This window comes from Ananas comosus, linkage group 1 (assembly GCF_001540865.1).
Source record: "Ananas comosus cultivar F153 linkage group 1, ASM154086v1, whole genome shotgun sequence".
In the NCBI taxonomy this organism is placed as follows: Eukaryota; Viridiplantae; Streptophyta; class Magnoliopsida; order Poales; family Bromeliaceae; genus Ananas; species Ananas comosus.
The window spans coordinates 11,191,217-11,211,455 of record NC_033621.1 but is presented as its reverse complement, the minus strand read 5'-3'; the positions used below and the strand labels follow the sequence as shown (position 1 = coordinate 11,211,455).

General features: G+C 36.3%; 3 protein-coding genes across 4 annotated transcripts; 1 reads left to right on the top strand and 2 right to left on the bottom strand.

Moving 5' to 3' along the window:
* LOC109712425 lies at positions 1,666 to 6,236 on the top strand. Its single transcript, XM_020235989.1, has 6 exons — positions 1,666 to 2,089; positions 3,667 to 3,794; positions 3,882 to 3,994; positions 4,334 to 4,519; positions 5,980 to 6,049; positions 6,091 to 6,236. Exons 1-5 carry the CDS (start codon positions 1,716 to 1,718, stop codon positions 6,007 to 6,009), a joined length of 831 nt encoding a protein of 276 aa, XP_020091578.1. The 5' UTR covers positions 1,666 to 1,715; the 3' UTR covers positions 6,010 to 6,049; positions 6,091 to 6,236.
* LOC109722536 (F-box/LRR-repeat protein 13-like) lies at positions 6,546 to 15,643 on the bottom strand. Of its 2 annotated transcripts, XM_020250637.1 has the most exons (4): positions 14,601 to 15,643; positions 11,754 to 11,948; positions 11,098 to 11,387; positions 6,546 to 6,758 (listed from the first exon to the last, which is right to left on the bottom strand). In XM_020250637.1, exons 1-4 carry the CDS (start codon positions 15,591 to 15,593, stop codon positions 6,755 to 6,757), a joined length of 1,482 nt encoding a protein of 493 aa, XP_020106226.1. In that variant the 5' UTR covers positions 15,594 to 15,643; the 3' UTR covers positions 6,546 to 6,754. The 2 variants fall into 2 exon arrangements, with proteins under 2 accessions (XP_020106226.1, XP_020106220.1); XM_020250631.1 differs by lacking the exon at positions 6,546 to 6,758 and having other exon boundaries at positions 10,863 to 11,387; positions 14,601 to 15,642.
* Positions 6,765 to 9,161, bottom strand: LOC109722551 (F-box/LRR-repeat protein 25-like). The gene is made up of 3 exons (XM_020250647.1): positions 8,052 to 9,161; positions 7,540 to 7,745; positions 6,765 to 7,051 (listed from the first exon to the last, which is right to left on the bottom strand). Exons 1-2 carry the CDS (start codon positions 9,036 to 9,038, stop codon positions 7,545 to 7,547), a joined length of 1,188 nt encoding a protein of 395 aa, XP_020106236.1. The 5' UTR covers positions 9,039 to 9,161; the 3' UTR covers positions 6,765 to 7,051; positions 7,540 to 7,544.

Sequence of the window (20,239 nt, the reverse complement as noted above, 5' to 3'; positions counted from 1 at the left end):
ATCGACTATTCGAAAGTCGCAACATCGAAAACAAGCTAGAAGCACGGAATGCTCCGTGCTTCCGATAGCATAATAGTCTCACACACACTCTCTCTCTCTCTCTCTCTCTCTCTCTCTCTATATATATATATATATATATATATATATAGCATCAAATGTAGCTGTGTAAGTAATATATATATTTTCCAAAAAAGAGTTATATAAAGTTCTTTATAAATGCGACTACGATGAGTAATTAGATATCTTTGTCAAACCAATCTTTAAAATCCGACGAATTAAACCAGTTTATATATATTTTGTTTGATTTCGTACTTATTTCAGAGAATGGATCTAAACCCCTCCAAATTATGTACATGAATGCATCGTAATTTACTCACCAAACGCATCAGCAAAATCTAAAATTTAACAAGAAATTAAGCTTAGAATCTAAATATAAATTTTTAATAACTTTTTTCTTATGTAATAATATTATGTGGATAAGTGAATGATTATAGAAAATGAACTTATACGATCTCTTTCAATTGAGAGAGAGCTTAGAGCGGGCTCTAATTTTGTGTTACTTAAAAGATTTATTTAATAAAAACAGATTAGAAATATAATAAGATATTTAAAACCGAAATTTTTAATTCCCCCCGCATATTGGCTTATGAAGGTACGTCCGCATAGAACATTTTTTTTTTTCCGGAGAGGAGTTGAGCGCGAAATTTGATGCAGCCGTAATTTTCGTCAGCGTTGCCGATTCCAATGACCGCATAAATTTTGACTTACGCCGCTTCCCAATTTGGGAAGGGTCTCGTCGTGTTCACTATTTTATTTATTTTATTTTTTTTATGTTTCATTTTTTAGCTTTAAAAACATAATATAANGAAAACGAGCTGGAAGCACGGAAGGCTCCGTACTTCCGATAACTTAGTAGCCTCACTCTTGCTAATAGTGTCAAAGGTAATTGAATAATTTTATTTAACTTATATGATCTTACAGCAATTGTTCTAACTAATTTTAACTGCCAGTTTGTTTTTACAAGATTTTATTGCTGAATTTGTAACAGTTATTTTCTCAAATTTGATAAATAATTCATTAATTCTAATTTTTTGAAATAGTCCTTTTATAAAAAAAATTTCCCTTTGTTTGGTTTCTCGAAAAATCGTGAAAATCTTTTTTTTTTTTTTTTTTTTTTTTGTGAAAAACACTTTTTTCAAAGTGTTTATTTTTTCACACACAAAAATTGAAAAACAAAAAAAAATTCTTCATAATTCTTTTTTTTTTTTCTGAAAATCGAACTGAAGAATATCATTTTTAGGTCCAAAAATTATTTTCTGAATTTCCTTATTTTTCAAGAAACCTAACTAGCTATTGCTGGTAAGCTAGGGGTGCATCCCGAATAAGATTTGATTTTTTTATTCATCTTTAATTAAACTTTTGAAGGAAGATATTTGTGCTTATAAAATAGATGGTACTTTAACGGTAATAAATCAAAGGAATATATTTAAAAATATTAAAATTTTTGTAAAGACAACATATAAAAGTTAAACTATATGGAGATATATTTATAATTTACTATATTTGCAGGATCATGTATGAAATTAATCCAAAAATTTTAATACAAAAATAAGGCCATAAATAACTAAATAAATAAATAAATAAATAAATGAATAAAATGAGGCTTCTCACCCACGTAGAGCACGAACCACACACACCCCAATCCTACGGCGACGATGTTGGTGCTGAGCCAAGCTCCGAACGGCGCTCTCTCGGCGCGGCGGTGCCCTTCCCCTGCACCTTCCTCCCTCCTCCCCAAACCCTACTCCGCCTCTCCCCTCTTCTCCAAACCCACCCCCAAATTCCCCCTCCGAAACCCTAGAATCGGAAGAAGAGGACGAAGCCCCCCTCCTCCTCTCACTCCGCGCCTCTCCCTCTCCAGCGCCGACGACGCCGCGGGCCCCTCGACTCGCCCCCTCCCCTCCGCGGCGGAGCACGGTGGCGGCGGCGGCGGCGAGACCGTCTTCGTCGGCGACGACGAGGTCCCCTTGGAAGGCGTGATCCAGTTCGAGAAGCCGCGCGGGGTCTCGTCCAAGCTCCTCTCCTCGGCGTAATTTCTCATAATCTTCGTTGATTTTGTTCCCCTTTTTACTGTTTTTGCTATTTTGATGAACTCTGATCGTTAAGCATCCTTAGCGCTTTTGATTAACGAAGTGTCGCTTTGCTCCCAAAGTTTAAATTATTGGTATTTGGATCCGTTCAGTTCATCGCTAATGTTTTGTAATCTTATCTCATTTTCAAGTTCTGCTTCGTTAATTTCAGAAATTTGATTGAGAATTCTCAACACCTTTAATTAACAATGTATCTAGCTGGGCTCGGAACTTTAATTTTTGGCTTTGGGTCCGTTCAAAATTTAGCCCTAATTTTCGTTAATTTGAGAGATTTGATCGAGAATCCTTAACACATTTGATTAATAAAGTGTCAGCTTGGCCCCAAAACTCTTAGTTTTGGCATTTGGGTCTGCTAAATTCCTCAACCCTCTTAATTACCAGAGTGTCCGTTTGATACCAAAAGCTTAACCGCTTATATTTGGTTCCATGTGATTCATTCCTAATCTTTTGTAATGTCATCTATTTTTCAAGTTCTAGTTTGTTAATTTCATTAATTTGATCGAAAATACCCAAACTATTTGGCAAGAAGTGTCTTTTTGATACAAGAATGATAGTTCGTCAAACCATTTGCAATCATGTCATGAGTTTAAAGTGTTAGTTAGCGATTTTAGCAGTGGAACAATTATGGTTTCTTCTAGACTAGGCAACTTTAGCAGGAGAAAAATTCTTTAACCGAGCTGCACAACCCTTCAAAACACTAACAACCGACCATGCCAGGGTATTATATTCGGATGATTAATTATTTGCAATGCTCCAAATGAGTCTGCAAAGTGTCAGTTTGGTTCCTAACCCTTTTTTTACCTTGATTCATCCGTTGAAAGGGAAAGAAATGCTTATGCAACGTCATGTAACTAGCGTCAACACTACACTAAACATTAGATTGTAATTGGATGCAGAGGTTCAGATGCCAATTGTGAAAATTGAGGTACATTTTAGTATTAGTTCCTGTCTTCCCGAACTATTGTTCCAATTCCACTTTGGTCCCTAAACTTGATTTGTTGCATTAGAGCACTTGAACTTTAAATGTTCCAATCTGAGTCCCATCTTTCACTTATATCGTCCAGAGAGATGGAAATCTGACATTGCATGCCAAGCTACTGTTCCTAAGTCCATCAATCACTATTTCAAGCAATGACAATACATTATTTCCACACTAATAATCTAGATTTATGAAGGCTTTTGAAAGAGTTAATTCTACAGATCAAGGAGAGTTTTTGGCACACACAAGTAATTGATGAGCATATGAATTGGTATTTGGCATATGACATTGGATTCCCGTCACTTTTAAGCGATGGAAGCATGTAGCAGGACTTGATTAGAATATTTTTAAGTTCGAGCCCCCTAATATATCAAATTATAGTTTGGTGACCAAACTATTCTTATGCAATGGTTTAGAGACCTAGGGCTTTATTTACCCAAAGAATTTGAAACACTGGGGAACAAATTGAAACTTGACTAGAAATTTTGAGAGCTCGTGATGCATTTTATCCTTGCTAATGTGGGATTAGGTTTTCAGGCAGGTGGGTCTACTGGCTGGTGGGGATGTTCTCTGCCTCCTTATTTTCTCGGCTGTTGGGAGGTTCAGCCATGGGTTTGCTGTTCTTGACTTTGAGACTTTGAAGACTGCAGATCCTTTCATTGCTGGTTAGAAAAATTTCAATCTTTATTTGAATTTATAAATGGGTTTTACTCTTGATGGTCCTCATGATAACTGGGTTGATGTTTTTGTAGGGTGGATACTGAGTGCCTACTTTCTTGGAGCTTATGGGGATGACGGGAAAGGGATGAATGGTTCCATGAAAGCCATTACTGCTGCTGCTAAGTCCTGGGCAGTTGGAATACCGGTAAGACTCCATTTGCTTGCAATTCAATTGATGGAGAGTAGATTAGTTTCTTTGAGTTGGAAATTTATTTGTATATTTTACTCTCTGAACGAGGGCATCGTATGATTCTTCGAGGAATTTTCATAGTTTCAGTTTAATAATCTCGATTCTGTTCCAGAAGCTAGGCATTAGGTCAAATCATTGTGGAGTGATTTCTTAGTCAGTAAAGAAATATCCCTAATTTCTAATATTTTCAATGTCTCGACAACCTGTCCCATGCGATTGTTGCTTAACTTGCTGGTGAAAATGCTTCTTACCCTTGTTCTTTTCTAATTCCCTTTTATCTTTTCCATCTTGCAGTTAGGAATTATCATCAGGGCAGTAACATCAGGTCATATCCCGCCAATTAACTTTATATTGGTAACCATGGCAAGTACCGGGGTCTTGCTTCTTGTATGGCGAGCACTTGTTTCCAACCTTCTTTCTGGTAGGCAAAGCAAGCAAAATGATGTCTATCGGCAAGGGAGCCCATTTGAACTCTTTGAGGTTAGAAACTTGTTTTTAAGAAATTACTGTCTTCCTAGAGCAGTTTTCAATTTTTATCGCCTTGCCTGTGTTTCAGTTGCTGCTCTATTTGTAGGATAATCATAGCTGCAGAACTTTGCCTGACTATATACATGATTAGCAACTTTCCTTCGTGTGGACCAGAACATATGAATTAAAGCTTCCATCTAGACCTTGAATGAGAAAAAAGGAAGAAATTATGCAAACACCAAAGGTTTTTTCATCTAAGATGCTGTATCTTTTTCCGATAGAAAGAAATAAGACATTGTATTCTCTCTCACTACTTCCTTGACTAGGTGGATTTAGACTTTCCCATACTTTCTTAAGATGCATGCAATCTGTTATTTCGTCTTTGTTTTAAAAAATTTTGGAGTCTCCTCTTATTAATGCGACTTCTTTCCTTGCTCCTCATACATTACAACTTTCACTTGATTGTTGGTGTCACCGAATTATAAACAATTCAACATTTCAGCTAGTTGAACTAGTTAAACCAAATGTAGTGTCAGCAGTAGTTGCTGTAAGTTGCTACCAGATTGCGAACTTTCGATCAAGTTTCATTTTAGTCCTCGAACTTCTAAGTTTGATATTCAGGATCCCGAAACTATTGAAATTGTTTTAGTTTAACTCCCAACTTTAGAGAAAAAAGATTATCGTTTGCGCTTGGTTCATTTTACATCTGTGCACCACAAACCCAACGGCCTTACATCCATCTCTTATTACGAAACAAATGGTCCAATTTTTAAGGCATGAATGTAGGGGATACACCAGCCGTGGGCAATACCTTTTTTCACATAAATAAAGGTGAGGACGGAAGTAAAACACTTTTAAAAGTTTGGATACTCAAATAACGACCAAAATAATACTTGGCCAGAAGTTCAAGGACTTATAATTTTTTCTTTCAAATAGGGTAATAATTGCATGTTTGGTTCTCAAACTATGAGGTCGGTGACACGTTAATTCTCAAACTTTAGTTTGTTATAATTTTTAGTTAGAACTTTCAGAATTATTGCAATCAAGTTCCACAACCAAATTTAGTTGATTAAATGATGAGTTGATGACGCATCTGAGGAGAAAATGATATAGCATCTTAATTGTTAATGGATCATTAGTCACAACACGGCTGCATGACTTCTACGTTTGCGATATATCAAAACTTGGTCAACTAAATTGGGTGATGGGACCTGATTGCAACAATTCTGAAAGTTCGAGTCAAAATTATAACAAATTGAAGTTTGAGGACTAACGTGTCATGCGCCTCGTAGTTTTGACGACCCAAATGCGCAATTTACTCTTTCATATAAGATAGTATGGTTTTGAGTTGGCATTTTTGAGTATGAATTACATGGTATCATATAGATAATATTGTGATTTTGAATTAACATTCCTTTTTCAAGAAAATCCCTTATAATTCCTTTTTTTTTTTTCTTTTTTCTTTTTTCCAGTTGCTTACGTCTTTGGTGCGGAGGTGGTGATCTTCAACCTTCTCATCCTAACTAGGGTGATTTTTGTTTTTATTTTATATATATATATATATATATATATATATATATATATATATATCTTCTAGTAATTGTTGTGCAACACTTGCTTTGCAAACTACATTTTGCAGCTGTATTAGTTTCGGAATGTACTTAAAAAGCGCAAGAAACAGCTATTTTGCTTTTATTAAAGCGAATTGAGGTCTAATATTGCTGGGGTTTTTTTTTTTTTTTTTTTTTTTTTTTTTTTTTTTTTTTTTTTTTTTTTTNTTGTGTCAACTTTGTTTTCTGAAGTATTCACCGAAAAAATTTATCTGTTACCTTCATTATATCACTATGTTAGTGTTAGTGTACACAAGAAAAGATTATTATTATTTTTTTAACAATTTGTACTATTATTAATATTTTGTAAATATAAATCAACAAAATTTTTAATAGTAATAGATGATATTATCACGTTATATATAATTAACAAAATTAACTATGAAAACAAAAAATATCAATCACAATTATAACAAAATTTTAAAGTTTCAAATACATGTATGTGGAAGCAAAATGTCTACTAGAATTAGCTCAAGGTAACTTTCACAATGATACTAGGCAATCAAAACTCAAACTAACTTTCACAAAACATGCACCTTGGTCAACAATAAATTAGCTCAAGGTAACTAAAAATAAAATCAAATTGATAAATCTCTAGCTAATCGTCAACATTGTTTGTTAACATACCAATGAAACATTATCTTCCACGCAATTGAAGCAAAATCTTAATGTGTGGAAAAGATTGTCGCAATTGCTCAACCTTCTCTAAAACTATTTCCTCGCCATTAGCAGAGATCGTAATCATTCTTAACGAAGTTGCAGCTCGAGGTAAGAACTCTAAGAAGTCATATTCGAATCTCCCCCCTGAAAAATCGTGCACTGATACTTGAACCAACTGCTTGAGGGACAAGTTATGAGAATCCCAGTATCCCCCTGTGCCAAAACCCCCTTTCCTCTCAAAAAAAAGTATAGGAAAGCATGCAGAGGGAATGACCTACCCAAAAAAAAAAAAAAAAAAGTTAAAAGAATATATATATATATATATATATATATATATATACATACATATATGAGATTGGAGAAATAAAAATAAAATGGTCAAAATGCACAAATCCTTAAACTTCATAAATTTTGAATTCATTATCCAATTTGCTAATCCTTTGTGATTTCTCATAATATTTCTAGAAAGTTTGTTAACTCTTGCTAGAATTAATTTTCTATTTTTACTAAATATATATGCTTAAGAGAGCGTTCCGTTCCAAGTACAGCAAAATATTCTACAAATATTATTAAATCTATCGTAAAAGAAATCTAAGATATGTTCAACATTTAATTAAAATATGCAAATGTAACATATTATAATATTATGTAATAAGATCAAAACTTTAAAAATCCAAGTACAATGCAGCATAATTTATACACAAGGTCCATAAGCTTTTAAGAAAGTTAAAAATGGTGATAAGGCTAATTTGATTGACTTACGTGAATTAAGTACGAGTCCTTGCACGATTCCTTGGCACAGGAAACATGCAATGTCTCGAGTTTAGAGAAATTCTTGAGCAAGAAGGCGAGACCCAGCGAGCCAAATCCTCCAAAGAAAAAGTCAATTCCAAATGCTTGAGATTCTCATGCACCCAAGCTCGCGGATTTTCTTCATCGTGTCGATCGAAAATTGCTATACCAAACTCCTGCATTTATTTCATTTAGCATATTAATATCTATCTATTGAAGATAATAAACGAAAATATATACGCATTATCATCATCATTATATTATAAGCATTATAGATGAAACTAATTAATTGTTATATTTGGTCAGCCCATATGATTAATTGTTTCCGTTTCCGTATATTTGCCTGTGAATTTATTATTTAATTTAGAACGATAATATTCGCGCGTATTAGCTCTAAAGCGGCGTGCATTGAGAAGAAGAAGAAGAAGAAGAGATAGTACTATATATATATTTCTGGCTGATTTAAGGTAATTGTACCGTACCTCAATTATCCGAGAATACGGCAGGACCAACCGATCGACTCTGAGCAGGGGAAGAACATGTCCGCCGTCCGGCAGTCTGTTCTCGTAGAGATCGAGGAGCTCGCCCGACGTCAGCAACATGAGGGAGGAGGCGAGAGAATCCGGGAGGGAGTCGACGGTCGCGGAGCGCGGCAGCGGGCAGAGCCACTCCAGAGTCCGGAGCCCGGGCGCCGACAGCTTCAGATAAGCCGCCGCCGCCGGCCCGTAGGAGGATTCAGCATCAGCGTACTTCTGCCGCACGCTCACCTTCCTGATCTTGCTCCCGCAGATACTGAGGCCCCCCACCGGCCCGGCGCGCGTCCGCAGCTCGAAAACCTCCAGCAGCGGGCAATTCACTTCGAGCTCGGGGGTTGCGGATTCGAATGACATCCGCCAGCACTCGAGCGCCGGGCAGCTGTTCGAGATCGCGTCCTCGGTGGCCGGATATAATAAAGTAAGGTCAGAGAGTTCGAGCCTCTGTAGAGAAGGTAAGAAGGCAGCGGCGGGCCAATCGAGGCGTCCCGAGAGGCGGAGTTCGAGCGCCTTCAGCGAGGGGAGGTGGAAGACTGCCGGAGGTAGTAGGTCGAAGCGGCCGGGAAGGCGGAGGGTGAGGCGTTGTAGGGCGGGGCTGGCGGCGCGGAGGATCCACGAGCGGAAGGGGAGGGCGGGGTCGGGGTCGGAGACGACTTCGTCGGCGGAAGCGGCGACGAGGGAGAAGGAGCGGAGGGGGACGGCGGGGTCGCGATGGCGGAGGGCGGAGTCGACGAAGGAGGGGGAGAGGCCGGTGGTGAAGGAGACGTCGGGGGACGTCGTCCAGACCGCCCGCCATCGCCGGGAGAGGAGAGAGGCGCTGACGGCAATGCGGGTGGGAAGACAGGCGAGGATTTCGTGGAGGAGGTGATCCGGGAGAGCGCTGATACGGTCGGCCTCCGCAAGTCTTCGCCTCTTCCTCGGTACGCCTTCTTCCATTATTTCCACCACAGTAATCGAATCGATGAATTATCAAAATAGGAAAATACACGGTGCCGTCCGCGACATGTACACAAATGTATACACACACACACACACAATTGAATTAATCCGACTCCGAGTAGATTTCATATCTATAGCATATGTATTTCAAATTTCCATCCATCAGCAGATTTATTTTAAAATTTTTTATATATATAAAATAAATAATATAATAATAAAATTATATTATCTCTATTCTATCCGCTAATATTTTATTGTTTGATTGCAATCAATTAATCAAATTTAAATTTGATTTCAAATATATATTTAAATTTTAATATTATTTATTTTAAATTTTTATTTATCTAAAATTTAGAGTTGAAATTTAATTATATAATTTAAATTTCTATATTTTTAAATTAAGATTAAAATTTAAATTTTATTCGTCAATTAAATTTATTTTTGGATATTAAGTTTGAATTAATAATTAAAATTTTTTTTATTAAAGTTGAAAAAAATTAAATTTTAACTTTTGAATTAAGCATGAATTAAGATTTTGATATTTTTAGTTTAAAATATGTATTTAAATTCTGGATTCATCTGAATTCAAAAATATACAAAAATATTTAATGTATATCTATATCTACATTATATATTTATAAAATAAAAAAATATAACTATATAATTATTGTGGACAAGAACTATTTAAATTTGAGTAAGAATGTGACAAATATTTTTTAATAGTATACAACAAATGAGTTTACTTTCTAAAATTTAAATTTTGCATATAAATATGATATATAAATTTATATTAATTTAAAATAATTATTAAAATATTTGTTATGTGCATTGGTATGTATACACGCACATGACCCCAAACAGATTTTATATGTAGAGAATAGATTATTAATGTATTGTTTAAGTTTGAATAATAATTGAGTTGTTTCTGAAAATAAGAAAAATAATATTTGAATAGATAAGATGAAATAAAAAAAAATAATGGGCAGTTATAAATAAAAAATAATAATATTACCACTCTCATTAGATTTGAATTTAATTTTTTAATTTTAAATTTATATTTTTAAATTTTAACTTTTAAAACTCAATATTAAAAATTAAAATTTAAAATTTAAAATCTTAAAATTTAAATTTTATAATTATAAATTTTAAATTCCAAACATTAAATTTAATATCAAATTTAAAATTGAAAATATATAATATCAAATTTTAAATCTAAAAAATTTAAATATTAAATTTAAAATTAAAATTTAAAATTATAAACTTTAATTTTGAGATTATAAATTAGAAATGTGCAAGGGACCAGTCCGACACGACCCGCTTTTAAATTTGGGCACGACATGCCGTGTCGAGCCCAGCAACTTAGGATCGGTTTGTTTTAGTGTAAGTGGAGGGATGGAACTCAAGTTCCATCACTTGTGTTAGTCTAAGTAAAAAATATAATGTAACTCAAGTTACGTTAATAGATCTCCACTTCAGCTACTCTCGACTTTCTCCTCTAAAAAATTTATTAAATATTAAAACCTAAACGCTACTCCTTTATAATGGGTTAGAATTACCTTATTTATAATAAATTAGAATTACCTTTAAATAATAATAAAAATTTTAATTATATAATAGGTTAAATTTTATAGCAGTAAGTTCACCACTATATTTAGGAGATAATGGCACCCACTTACTTACATCAAAATAATAAAACTCAATCTAAACACTTATTCATATCAAAACAAACAATGAAACTCAAAAAACTAATTTCACCAGCACCAAATTACATCAAAACAAATAAAAAAATAATTGAATTTAACTTCAAGACTGTACGAGTTATGTCAAAACAAACAACAAAAAAATAATTACATTTAAAAAAAACTTAAACATCAATGCACTTGAGTTGCGTTGGATCTACAGATTCGTTAATCCAATCAAACTAACTTTCACAAAACACCTTGGTCAACAATAAATTAGCTCAAGGTAACTAAAAATAAAATCAAATTAATAAATGTCTAGCTAATCGTCAGCATTGTTTGTTAACATGCTAATGATTCTAGAGTAACAAAATTATCTTCCATGCAATTGAAGCAAAATCTCAATGTGTGGAAAAGATTGTCGCAATTGCTCAACCTTCTCTAAAACTATTTCCTCGCCATTAGCAGAGATCGTAATCATTCTTAACGAAGTTGCCGCTCGAGGTAAGAACTCTAAAAAGTCATATTCGAATCTTCCCCCTGAAAAATCATGCACTGATACTTGAACCAACTGCTTGAGGGACAAGTCATGAGAATCCCAGTATCCTCCTCGGCCAAAAGCCCCTTTACTCTTAAATAGTATGTGAAATAATGTATAGTGAATGGCCTACAAAAAAAAATAAAAAAATAAAAGAATATATATAAAAGACTGGAGAAATACAAAAGAATGGTCAAAATGCACAAATCTTTGAACTTCATAAATTCTGAATTCGTTATCCAATTTCCTCCTTTTTGATTTCTCATAATATTTCTAGAACATTTGTTAACTCAAAGTACAGCATGATATATATTCTACAAAACTACTAGATTTATCATAAAACAAATCTAAAATACTGTTAACATTTAATTTAAATATATAAATGTAACATATTATAATATTATCTAATAAAATCAAAACTTTGAAAATTCAAAGTATATCCTACGAAATGCAGCATAATTTAGGCAAGGTAGTGATGAGGTTTGGTCGACTTACATAATTTATGGACGATTCCTTGACACAGGAAACACGCAACGTCTCGAGTTTAGAGAAATTCTTGAGCAAGAAGGCAAGACCCAACGAGCCAAATCCTTCGAAGAAACAAATCAATTCCAAATGCTTGAGATTCTCATGCACCCAAGCACGCGGATTTTCTTGATCGTGTCGATGGAAAATTGCTACACTGAACTCCTGCATTCATTTAATTCAGCATATCATATGAGGATAAAAGAAAATGTATACGCATCATTATTATAAGCATTATAGCATTATTTAATCCTGTGAAGTAATCAATTATCAAATGTAATGTCATACTATCTATTGAAAATATTATTTGCTAATCTCAATCCGTGGTTATCCGATATCAAATTTTGTAAATTAGGTGAGAAGGTATTGTGTACCTATTAGACAGGATCTCTTTCCTTTTTCTTGCTTTTCTTAAGCCTAAAGTTTAGGCTATGTAATTGGTTGTATCTTATATATATATGTAATAAGAGAAGAGAAAGCAAGCTTGGCAAATATTTTTACATGGTATCAGAGCAATGATCCTATGCTAATACCCTACTCATCTTCTTCCCTGGAAACTCTAGCTATTAGTCATGACTGAAATACCTTCTACCAAAGCTTCCACAAAAACGTCCGCTGATATTGATTAGCTTTCTTCATATTTTCTTCATCCATCTGACAATCCTGGCACAATTCTAGTTTCATGTCTTCTCAAGGGAGAAAATTATCCAACTTGGCGACGTGCAATGATAAATGCGCTTCGAGCCAAAAATAAATGTCGTTTCGTTGATGGTGCTCTTGCCAACCCAGGAGATGATTCCCCCGATGAACATGCCTGGGTTAAGTGCAATTCCATGGTCGTTTCGTGGATTTTTAATTCTTTAGCTTCAGAATTACATGATAGCATTGCTTATATTGATTCAGCTAGAGAAATATTTAATTGTTTAGCTACAGAATTGAAATATTGGAGGAAAGATTTTCACATGGAAACACCCCTTGTATCCATGAACTGAAACGTGAACTTGCAATTACACAACAGGGCACTATGTTAGTTGCGACATACTATACCAAGGTGAAAGGATTTTGGGATGAGCTAAACACTTATTCAAATGTTCCTTACTGTACTTGTGGTGCAGCCAAGGAGTTCATTGCTGAACGTGAGAAAGAGAAAGTTCATCAATTCCTAATGGGACTGTCCGAAAAATTCAACATTGTTCGATCTCAAATTCTAAGCACTGATCCGCTACCTAGCCTTGCTAAGGTTTATGCACTTGTGACTCGCGAAGAGAGACAGCAATCTCTAGCTGCAAGTCGAGCACCAACTATTGAAGCTGCTGCTTTAAACACTAGAAACACCAAATCGATGACCTTTGGAACGGATGAAGATCGAGTGCCCAATAGAAATAAGTTCTTCTGTGAGCATTGTAAGAAAACTAACCATACAAGAGACAGATGTTATGAGTTAATTGGTTATCCTGAAGGATGGACAAATAAGGGAAGATCGACAAAGGGACGTCAAAGCTCATCAAATTCAGCAAATAATGCCACCATAAGTCAATATGAGTCATCCTTTTCACTTGTCAATGGCCTTACGAAAGAACAATATGATCAACTTCTTTCTCTGCTCAATTCTGAAAAAACAAACACCATTAGCCAATTTTGCAGGTTAGACTACTCAATCTTCTGATAAAATTTCTGAATGGGTTCTAGATAGCGGAGCCTCTGACCATATGACCTTCAATCACTCTATCTTATTTGATTCACAAAACCACAGTTCTTTGCCACCTGTTAAGCTCCCAGATGGATCTAACCTTCCTGTTCAGGATCATGGTTGAGCCTTACTTTCCTCAAATTTTGCCATAAATAATGTTTTATATGTTCCATCTTTCACTTGTAATCTTCTTTCAATAAGCAAATTAACTAAAGATCTACAATGTGTTGCCATATTTACAGTATCAGAAGCGAAAAATTAGAGTCGATTCTTTCGCCTTTGTTCTTTTTAAAGTGAACTAAATGTCCCTTGAATACTAGAGAAATGATATGAACAAAAGAGCAACACTTATTGAACCTAAATCATGCTTAATAGCGTCGATTGTGCATTAAGAAACCCACCCATCATTGAAAATACGACGGAAGGTGGAACTAAAAGTGCCTTTTTATTTCTAGAACAATTCTATAGCATAGTCGCTGAGTGCTTTCCGAAGCGCAAAGACTTTTGCACTTTTCACCTGTTGATAATGATAGGGCACTCGAATTTTGCTCAGTCCAGAATATACGTTGATGAAACTGATCATATTTGGTCAGCCCAATCTAATCAAGTTTCGTTCTTCATATGGCTGTTTCAACGCAGAACTTAAAAATTAAATTGATCGCATAACCTCTTCGATCGTCTTACTCTTCAGGAAAAGACTTAAATAATTCCTAATTAACTTGTCCACGATAGCCAATCATCTGCAATTTTATTTCAGGATAACATTTGCATTAGCTCTAGGGCGTGCGCTAAGAAGAAGAAGAGATAATACTACTTATGGTCGATCTACGGATGAGAGATTATCTCATTTAGGGATTATTTGCTTGATTTGGCTGCGCGAAAAGGATAGGATCCTTCTTTAACTTCAATTTCTAATATACACACGAATTGAATTGAAATGCTAATTTCTACTAGGATCTCCTGGAGTCAATTGTAAGCTGAGGCCTTTTGTCTTATCTTTTTGTTAAGTTAACCTTCCAATTGAATGAGAATGTCGCGGTAGCATACTATCTTACTCTAAAAGAAAAGAAAAAAAAAAAAAAATTTCTACCAGGAAGAGAAAGGAAATAAAACCTCCGTGCACATACCTCAATTATCCAACAATGCGGCAGGACCAACCGATCGACTCTGAGCAGGGGAAGAACATGGCCGTAGTTCGGCAGTCTGTTCTCGTCGAGATCGAGGAGCTCGCCCGGCGTCAGTAACATGAGGGAGGAGGCGAGAGAATCCGGGAGGGAGTCGACGGTCGCGGAGCGCGGCAGCGGGCAGAACCACTCCAGAGTCTGGAGCCCGGGCGCTGACAGCTTCAGATAAGCCGCCGCCGGCGGCCTGGAGAAGGATTCAGCAACGTACTTCTGTCGCACGCTCACCTTCCTGATCTTGCGCCCGCAGATACTGAGGCCCCCTATCGGCCCGGCGCGCGTCCGTAGCTCGAAAACCTCCAGCAGCGGGCACTTTACTTCGAGCTCGGGGGTTGCGGATTCGAACGACATCCGCCAGCACTTGAGCGCCGGGCAGCTGTTCGAGATCGCGTCCTCGGTGGCCGGATATAATAAAGTAAGGTCAGAGAGTTCGAGCCTCTGTAGAGAAGGTAAGAAGGCAGCGGCGGGCCAATCGAGGCGTCCCGGGAGGCGGAGTTCGAGCACCTTCAGCGAGGGGAGGTGGAAGACTGCCGGAGGTAGTAGGTCGAAGCGGCCGGGAAGGCGGAGGGTGAGGCGTTGTAGGGCGGGGCTGGCGGCGCGGAGGATCCACGAGCGGAAGGGGAGGGCGGGGTCGGGGTCGGGGTCGGAGACGACTTCGTCGGCGGAAGCGGCGACGAGGGAGAAGGAGCGGAGGGGGAGGGCGGGGTCGCGATGGCGGAGGACGGAGTCGACGAAGGAGGGGGAGAGCTGGGTGGTGAAGGAGACGTCGGGGGCGGTCGTCCAGACCGCCCGCCATCGCCGGGAGAGGAGGGAGGTGCCGACGGCGAGGCGGGCCGGCAGGAAGGCCAGGATTTCGTGGAGGAGGTGATCGGGCAGAGCACTGATGCGGTCCGCCGCCGCCGCCGAGAGTCTTTGCCGTTTTCTCGCCGGTTCTTCCATTATTTCTCGTAACCGAATCGATCGGTTATCAAAACTACAGAGGACACGGAGTCGTGCGCGATACTTATAGATACACGCATACAGAAAAATAAGGGTGTCTAGGATGCCGATGGATATAGATATTCTAAATATTATTAGAATCCGAAAGAATACTATTAGAATCCGAAGAGGACAGATTTACTCGAGCTAAATGGGTATAAATTTAATTATGGTATAAATAATAAAAATCAGACGAATATGAATACGGATATGAATTTTATATTTACCCGATTCGAACCCGAATCCGAACTCAAATCCGGACCTGAATAAATTATATATATAAATAATTTATTTTTATATATTTATATAATATATAAAATATTTAATATTTTTTCTCGTTCGGTCCCGGTTTAGGTTTCGGATTTTTAGTATGGATATGGATTTTTAAAACCCACCTGATTCGGGTCCGGATTAGAGTTTTAATTTAGTTTTTGGGTTGGGATTCGGGTTTTTGAAAATCCGACTCAAACCTAACTCGTTAAAATATCGAGTTGAAAAATTCAGCTCGTTTTTGGCTCGTTTATTAACGAGCCGAACATGAACGGGCTCACGAGCCGGCCAATGAATAATAAATTAAAAGAATTAGATTGGATATATATAAAAATTAAATTTATAAAATATTACATATTAAATGATCAAATGGTTGGAGTCTTTTTACCATTGAGCTCGACTTTATATTTTTATTTTGTTAAAAATAAAATTATATATATATATATAATTATTTATTTATATATACAAAAATAAATTATATAAATTATATAAATATAAAATATATATAATATATATTCGAGCCGTTATCGAGTCGAATACAAGCGAGCTGACCCCAGCTTGTTTATTAAACGAGCTAAAAAATTTAGCTCATATTTGGCTGGTTTACTAAATGAACGATTCGATCTCGAGCCAAACACGAGCTGGCTCACGAACAGCGAGCTGGATTGCCACCCCTATACAAAAACACGAGATGAATTTATCGGACTCTAGTATATACTAGTGTAGAGATCCGTGCGATGCGGCGGATAAATAATAGAATCCAAATTTAAAATTTTAAAAATAAATTATAATTAGAATCCTAAATACTATTTTTTCTAAATTATAAAATTTTGAATGAAAATTATATTGTTCCAAAACAGTATTATTCTTCAATAATTGTGGTTAGAAATTTGCTTTAGAATTTTACCAAATTCTAAATTTCATACTATAAAATTGCATAATGTTTAGAATTTATATATTATCAATTAAAAAAAGGACTAAATTAGAAGAATTAGTTGACCTAACAATTATATTTTCATGATTCTTCTTGCAAGAACATAAGATAATTGTCTTCTTCCATCCCAACTTGAATTTTTTTAAGACATAAATATTATTGAGGTAGTAGATTCATTGAAAATATCATATTTTAAAAATAAGTTTAAAATATATATGAAGAGAAAATACAACATAATTATTAGGAAAAAAAATAAAAGCAATATAGAAAAAAGTTGTAGCAGAAGAATCAGAAGTAGTATCATGAGAGCTAGAGAAGTAATATTTAATTACAAATATTAATAAAGTTCAAATAGTTAGATTTTCATCTTATTTTAGCAAAATCAGAAAATATATATTTTATGCTCTCCAATCCAATTTTTTTTATGATATAAATATCCACAATAGTTGCCATTAGGCCGTAAATTTGCTTTCTTATAGATATAAAGAAAAAGAAAAGAACACACTAAGATTTACATGATTTGGCCGTTGTTCTACACCTGTGGAGCAAGACAGAGCAAACAATTTTATTAATATTGATAATGAAATACAAAATTATATCTCTTAAAAGACCAAAACTTTAATTATAAATAAATATTCTAAACTAGAGGCATACTGATCGTGAAGAAAAATAGTGCACATACAGATGGTCTCATAATCATATTTTTATGACTTTTTTTTTTTGAACTTAGTTTCATGCAAATATAAGCACATAGGCACTGCAGCTTACCAGAGATCGGAAAGAAGGCAAGACCAAATAGGAGATCAATTAGTAGATCGGCGATGGATTTTTGAGAAAAAATAACAAAAACGTCAAAAAAAAAAAACTGTACATAGTAATAGTAATATAAGCACTTAGGTATTAGGACTTACCGGAGATCTGAAGGAAGTCAGTACCAAATAGGGGATAAATCAACGTAGTAGATTGCCCATAGATTCCTGAGGAAAAATAACAAAAACGTAAAAAAAAAATTGTACATCTATAACTCTATAATAGTAAAGCGAAAAAAATAGAGTAACCACCCTCTACCATCGAAAAAATATTGTTGGAAAAGATACTGGAATAAAGAAAATGTCAATGTTATTATATAAGCATATCCATCTTCTCCCTCTCGCTCACTTTTCGCCTCTCCATCTTCTCCTGACTTAAATCCTGCATAGCAAACGGCACCACGGAAGCGGGCAAATCGTGCACGGAGGGCACAAGGAAGAGAAATGTTTGAAGAAAATGAGTCTCTTCTCCTTCCGCTAACCTTTCGCCAAATGACGACATTGAAGAGGAAAAATCGCTGATGATGAAGATAAACAGGGTTCAAAAAATCGGGTTCAGTGATGAATCGGGTTCAATACAAAATATATAACAAAATATGTTGGTTCGGTCCAAAAAAATTAATAGATAGAAGAAATGGTTCAAAAAAAAATAATTGAAAGAATAATTAAAAATAATAGAATAGAATAAAATAAAAAATCTAAAAAATCTAAAAAAAAAAGAGATTGCCACGTCATCATTTGATATTGGAGATTCATATAAGAGTATATATCCATCTTCTCCTTCCTGCTCGCTGTTTGCCTTTCTATCTTCTCCCAACTTAAATCTTGCATAGCAAATGGCATCATGGAAGAGGGCGCATCGTGCACGGAGGGCCAAAGGAAGAGAAACGTCTGAAGAAGATGAATTTTTCTCCTTCCGCTAACCTTCCACCTAACGGCGACATTGAAGAGGAAAAATAGCTGATGATGAAGATGAACAGGGTTCAAAGAAGAATCACAAAATTTATTTTGTAGTTACTTCAAATACTTAGATCAAATCTGATGAAGCTAATCGTCAATTCGAAAGTCCCAACATCAAAAATGACTTGAAAACACAGAGGGTTTCGTACTTTCAGAAGCATACTAGCCTCTTTCTCTCTCTCTATATATATATATAGAGAGAAAGAGAGTTGAGCCGTAATACTATCAGTAACAAATGGGATCCGTTGCCATCCATTTGTTTTCAATGATGGAGCTTCCAAATCGACAACCGGCGCCATTGAACATGATCTATACCACTTGAAGTATCTAGAAACCAAATTTCATACTTTTCTGATATTGCTCTCTTGTTCATCAAGTTGACACAAAAATGAATGACTAAGAATGAATATCCTTTAAAAAATGATGATAGGAATCTTGCAATCAAGATCGAGAGTATAGATCTTGTTCTAAATAGTTAAAAAAAATTTCTAACAAAAATTTAACTGATTTAGATATTTTTACACCGTTAAACATAAAAACGCCTCATATTGACTATTAAAATTACAAAATTTGGAACTTTTTGATCATTAGGTCAATGACGTCAAAAAGATTTGAAAGTCAAGAAGTTGAGGCTTGTTGACACGTTGTGAGAGTGTCGGGACAAGTTCGAGTCGCGTTTGGCGCGAAATAGACGCAAAACGGACTCAGTGGGAACGCGAGAGCAGGAGTCAGCATTGGAATCTGCAAATTGCAGATTTCCTGCTTGTTGTACCGGTACAACATCAGAGGTGTACTGGTACACTTTCTGTACCGGTACAACATCGGATGTGTACCGGTACACTTTACCTGTTTCCGCGCAGCTGCTCCCGGGTTGCTATTTGTACCAGTACAACCACACGTGTACCGGTACACCAGGATAGATAAGAGGGCATTTTGGTCTTTCTATGCCTCGTACGTGTCACCCTCTCTCCCCATTACTATAGCAGGTGTAGAGAAGCTGAGAGAGAGAAACTTTACTGTTCTTCTTCTCCTCTCTCTCTCTAGCCTTGGCCGTGAGCAAGGAGGAGCTCGGGTGGAGTTGGATCGACGCCGACGTTGCGCCGCAGAGCCGTTCGAGTACACGAGCACCGTAGTTGCTACATTGGGAGGCCGGGCGAGCAGGGTTTGTCGCTGATTCCACGTCGCGCCGGATTTGAAGTAGCTTTTGAGGTGGGTTAATCGTCGGTTTGCCGTCTAAGTAGCTATATAGTCGACATGTGTTTATCGGGTTGTTTAGTATATAGAAATTGCTCGATTCATGGATTTGGTGTTTTTATCTTCAAAATCTGAATTGGAGCCTCGCCTCTTGATTATATCTATTTGCACATATTGGACTTGGATATGACTTAGGAGAAAACTGCGATTATACCTCGTCATATGCTTACACTACCAGATTTAGCTTTAGGAGCCGTTGTTATTTGGTATCGCCGCAGTATCAGCGTGGTGGATACCCCAGGTAGTGTAGATTGCTGTTACGCTCGTGCTGAGATGTCTAGCCTACTTTTACAGTATTGTTCAGACTGTTCCGGACTGCTGGGGCCCGTTGGGGTTGACGGTGGACCCATATTGCCGTTTTGGCATCAGTTTGTGCCGAG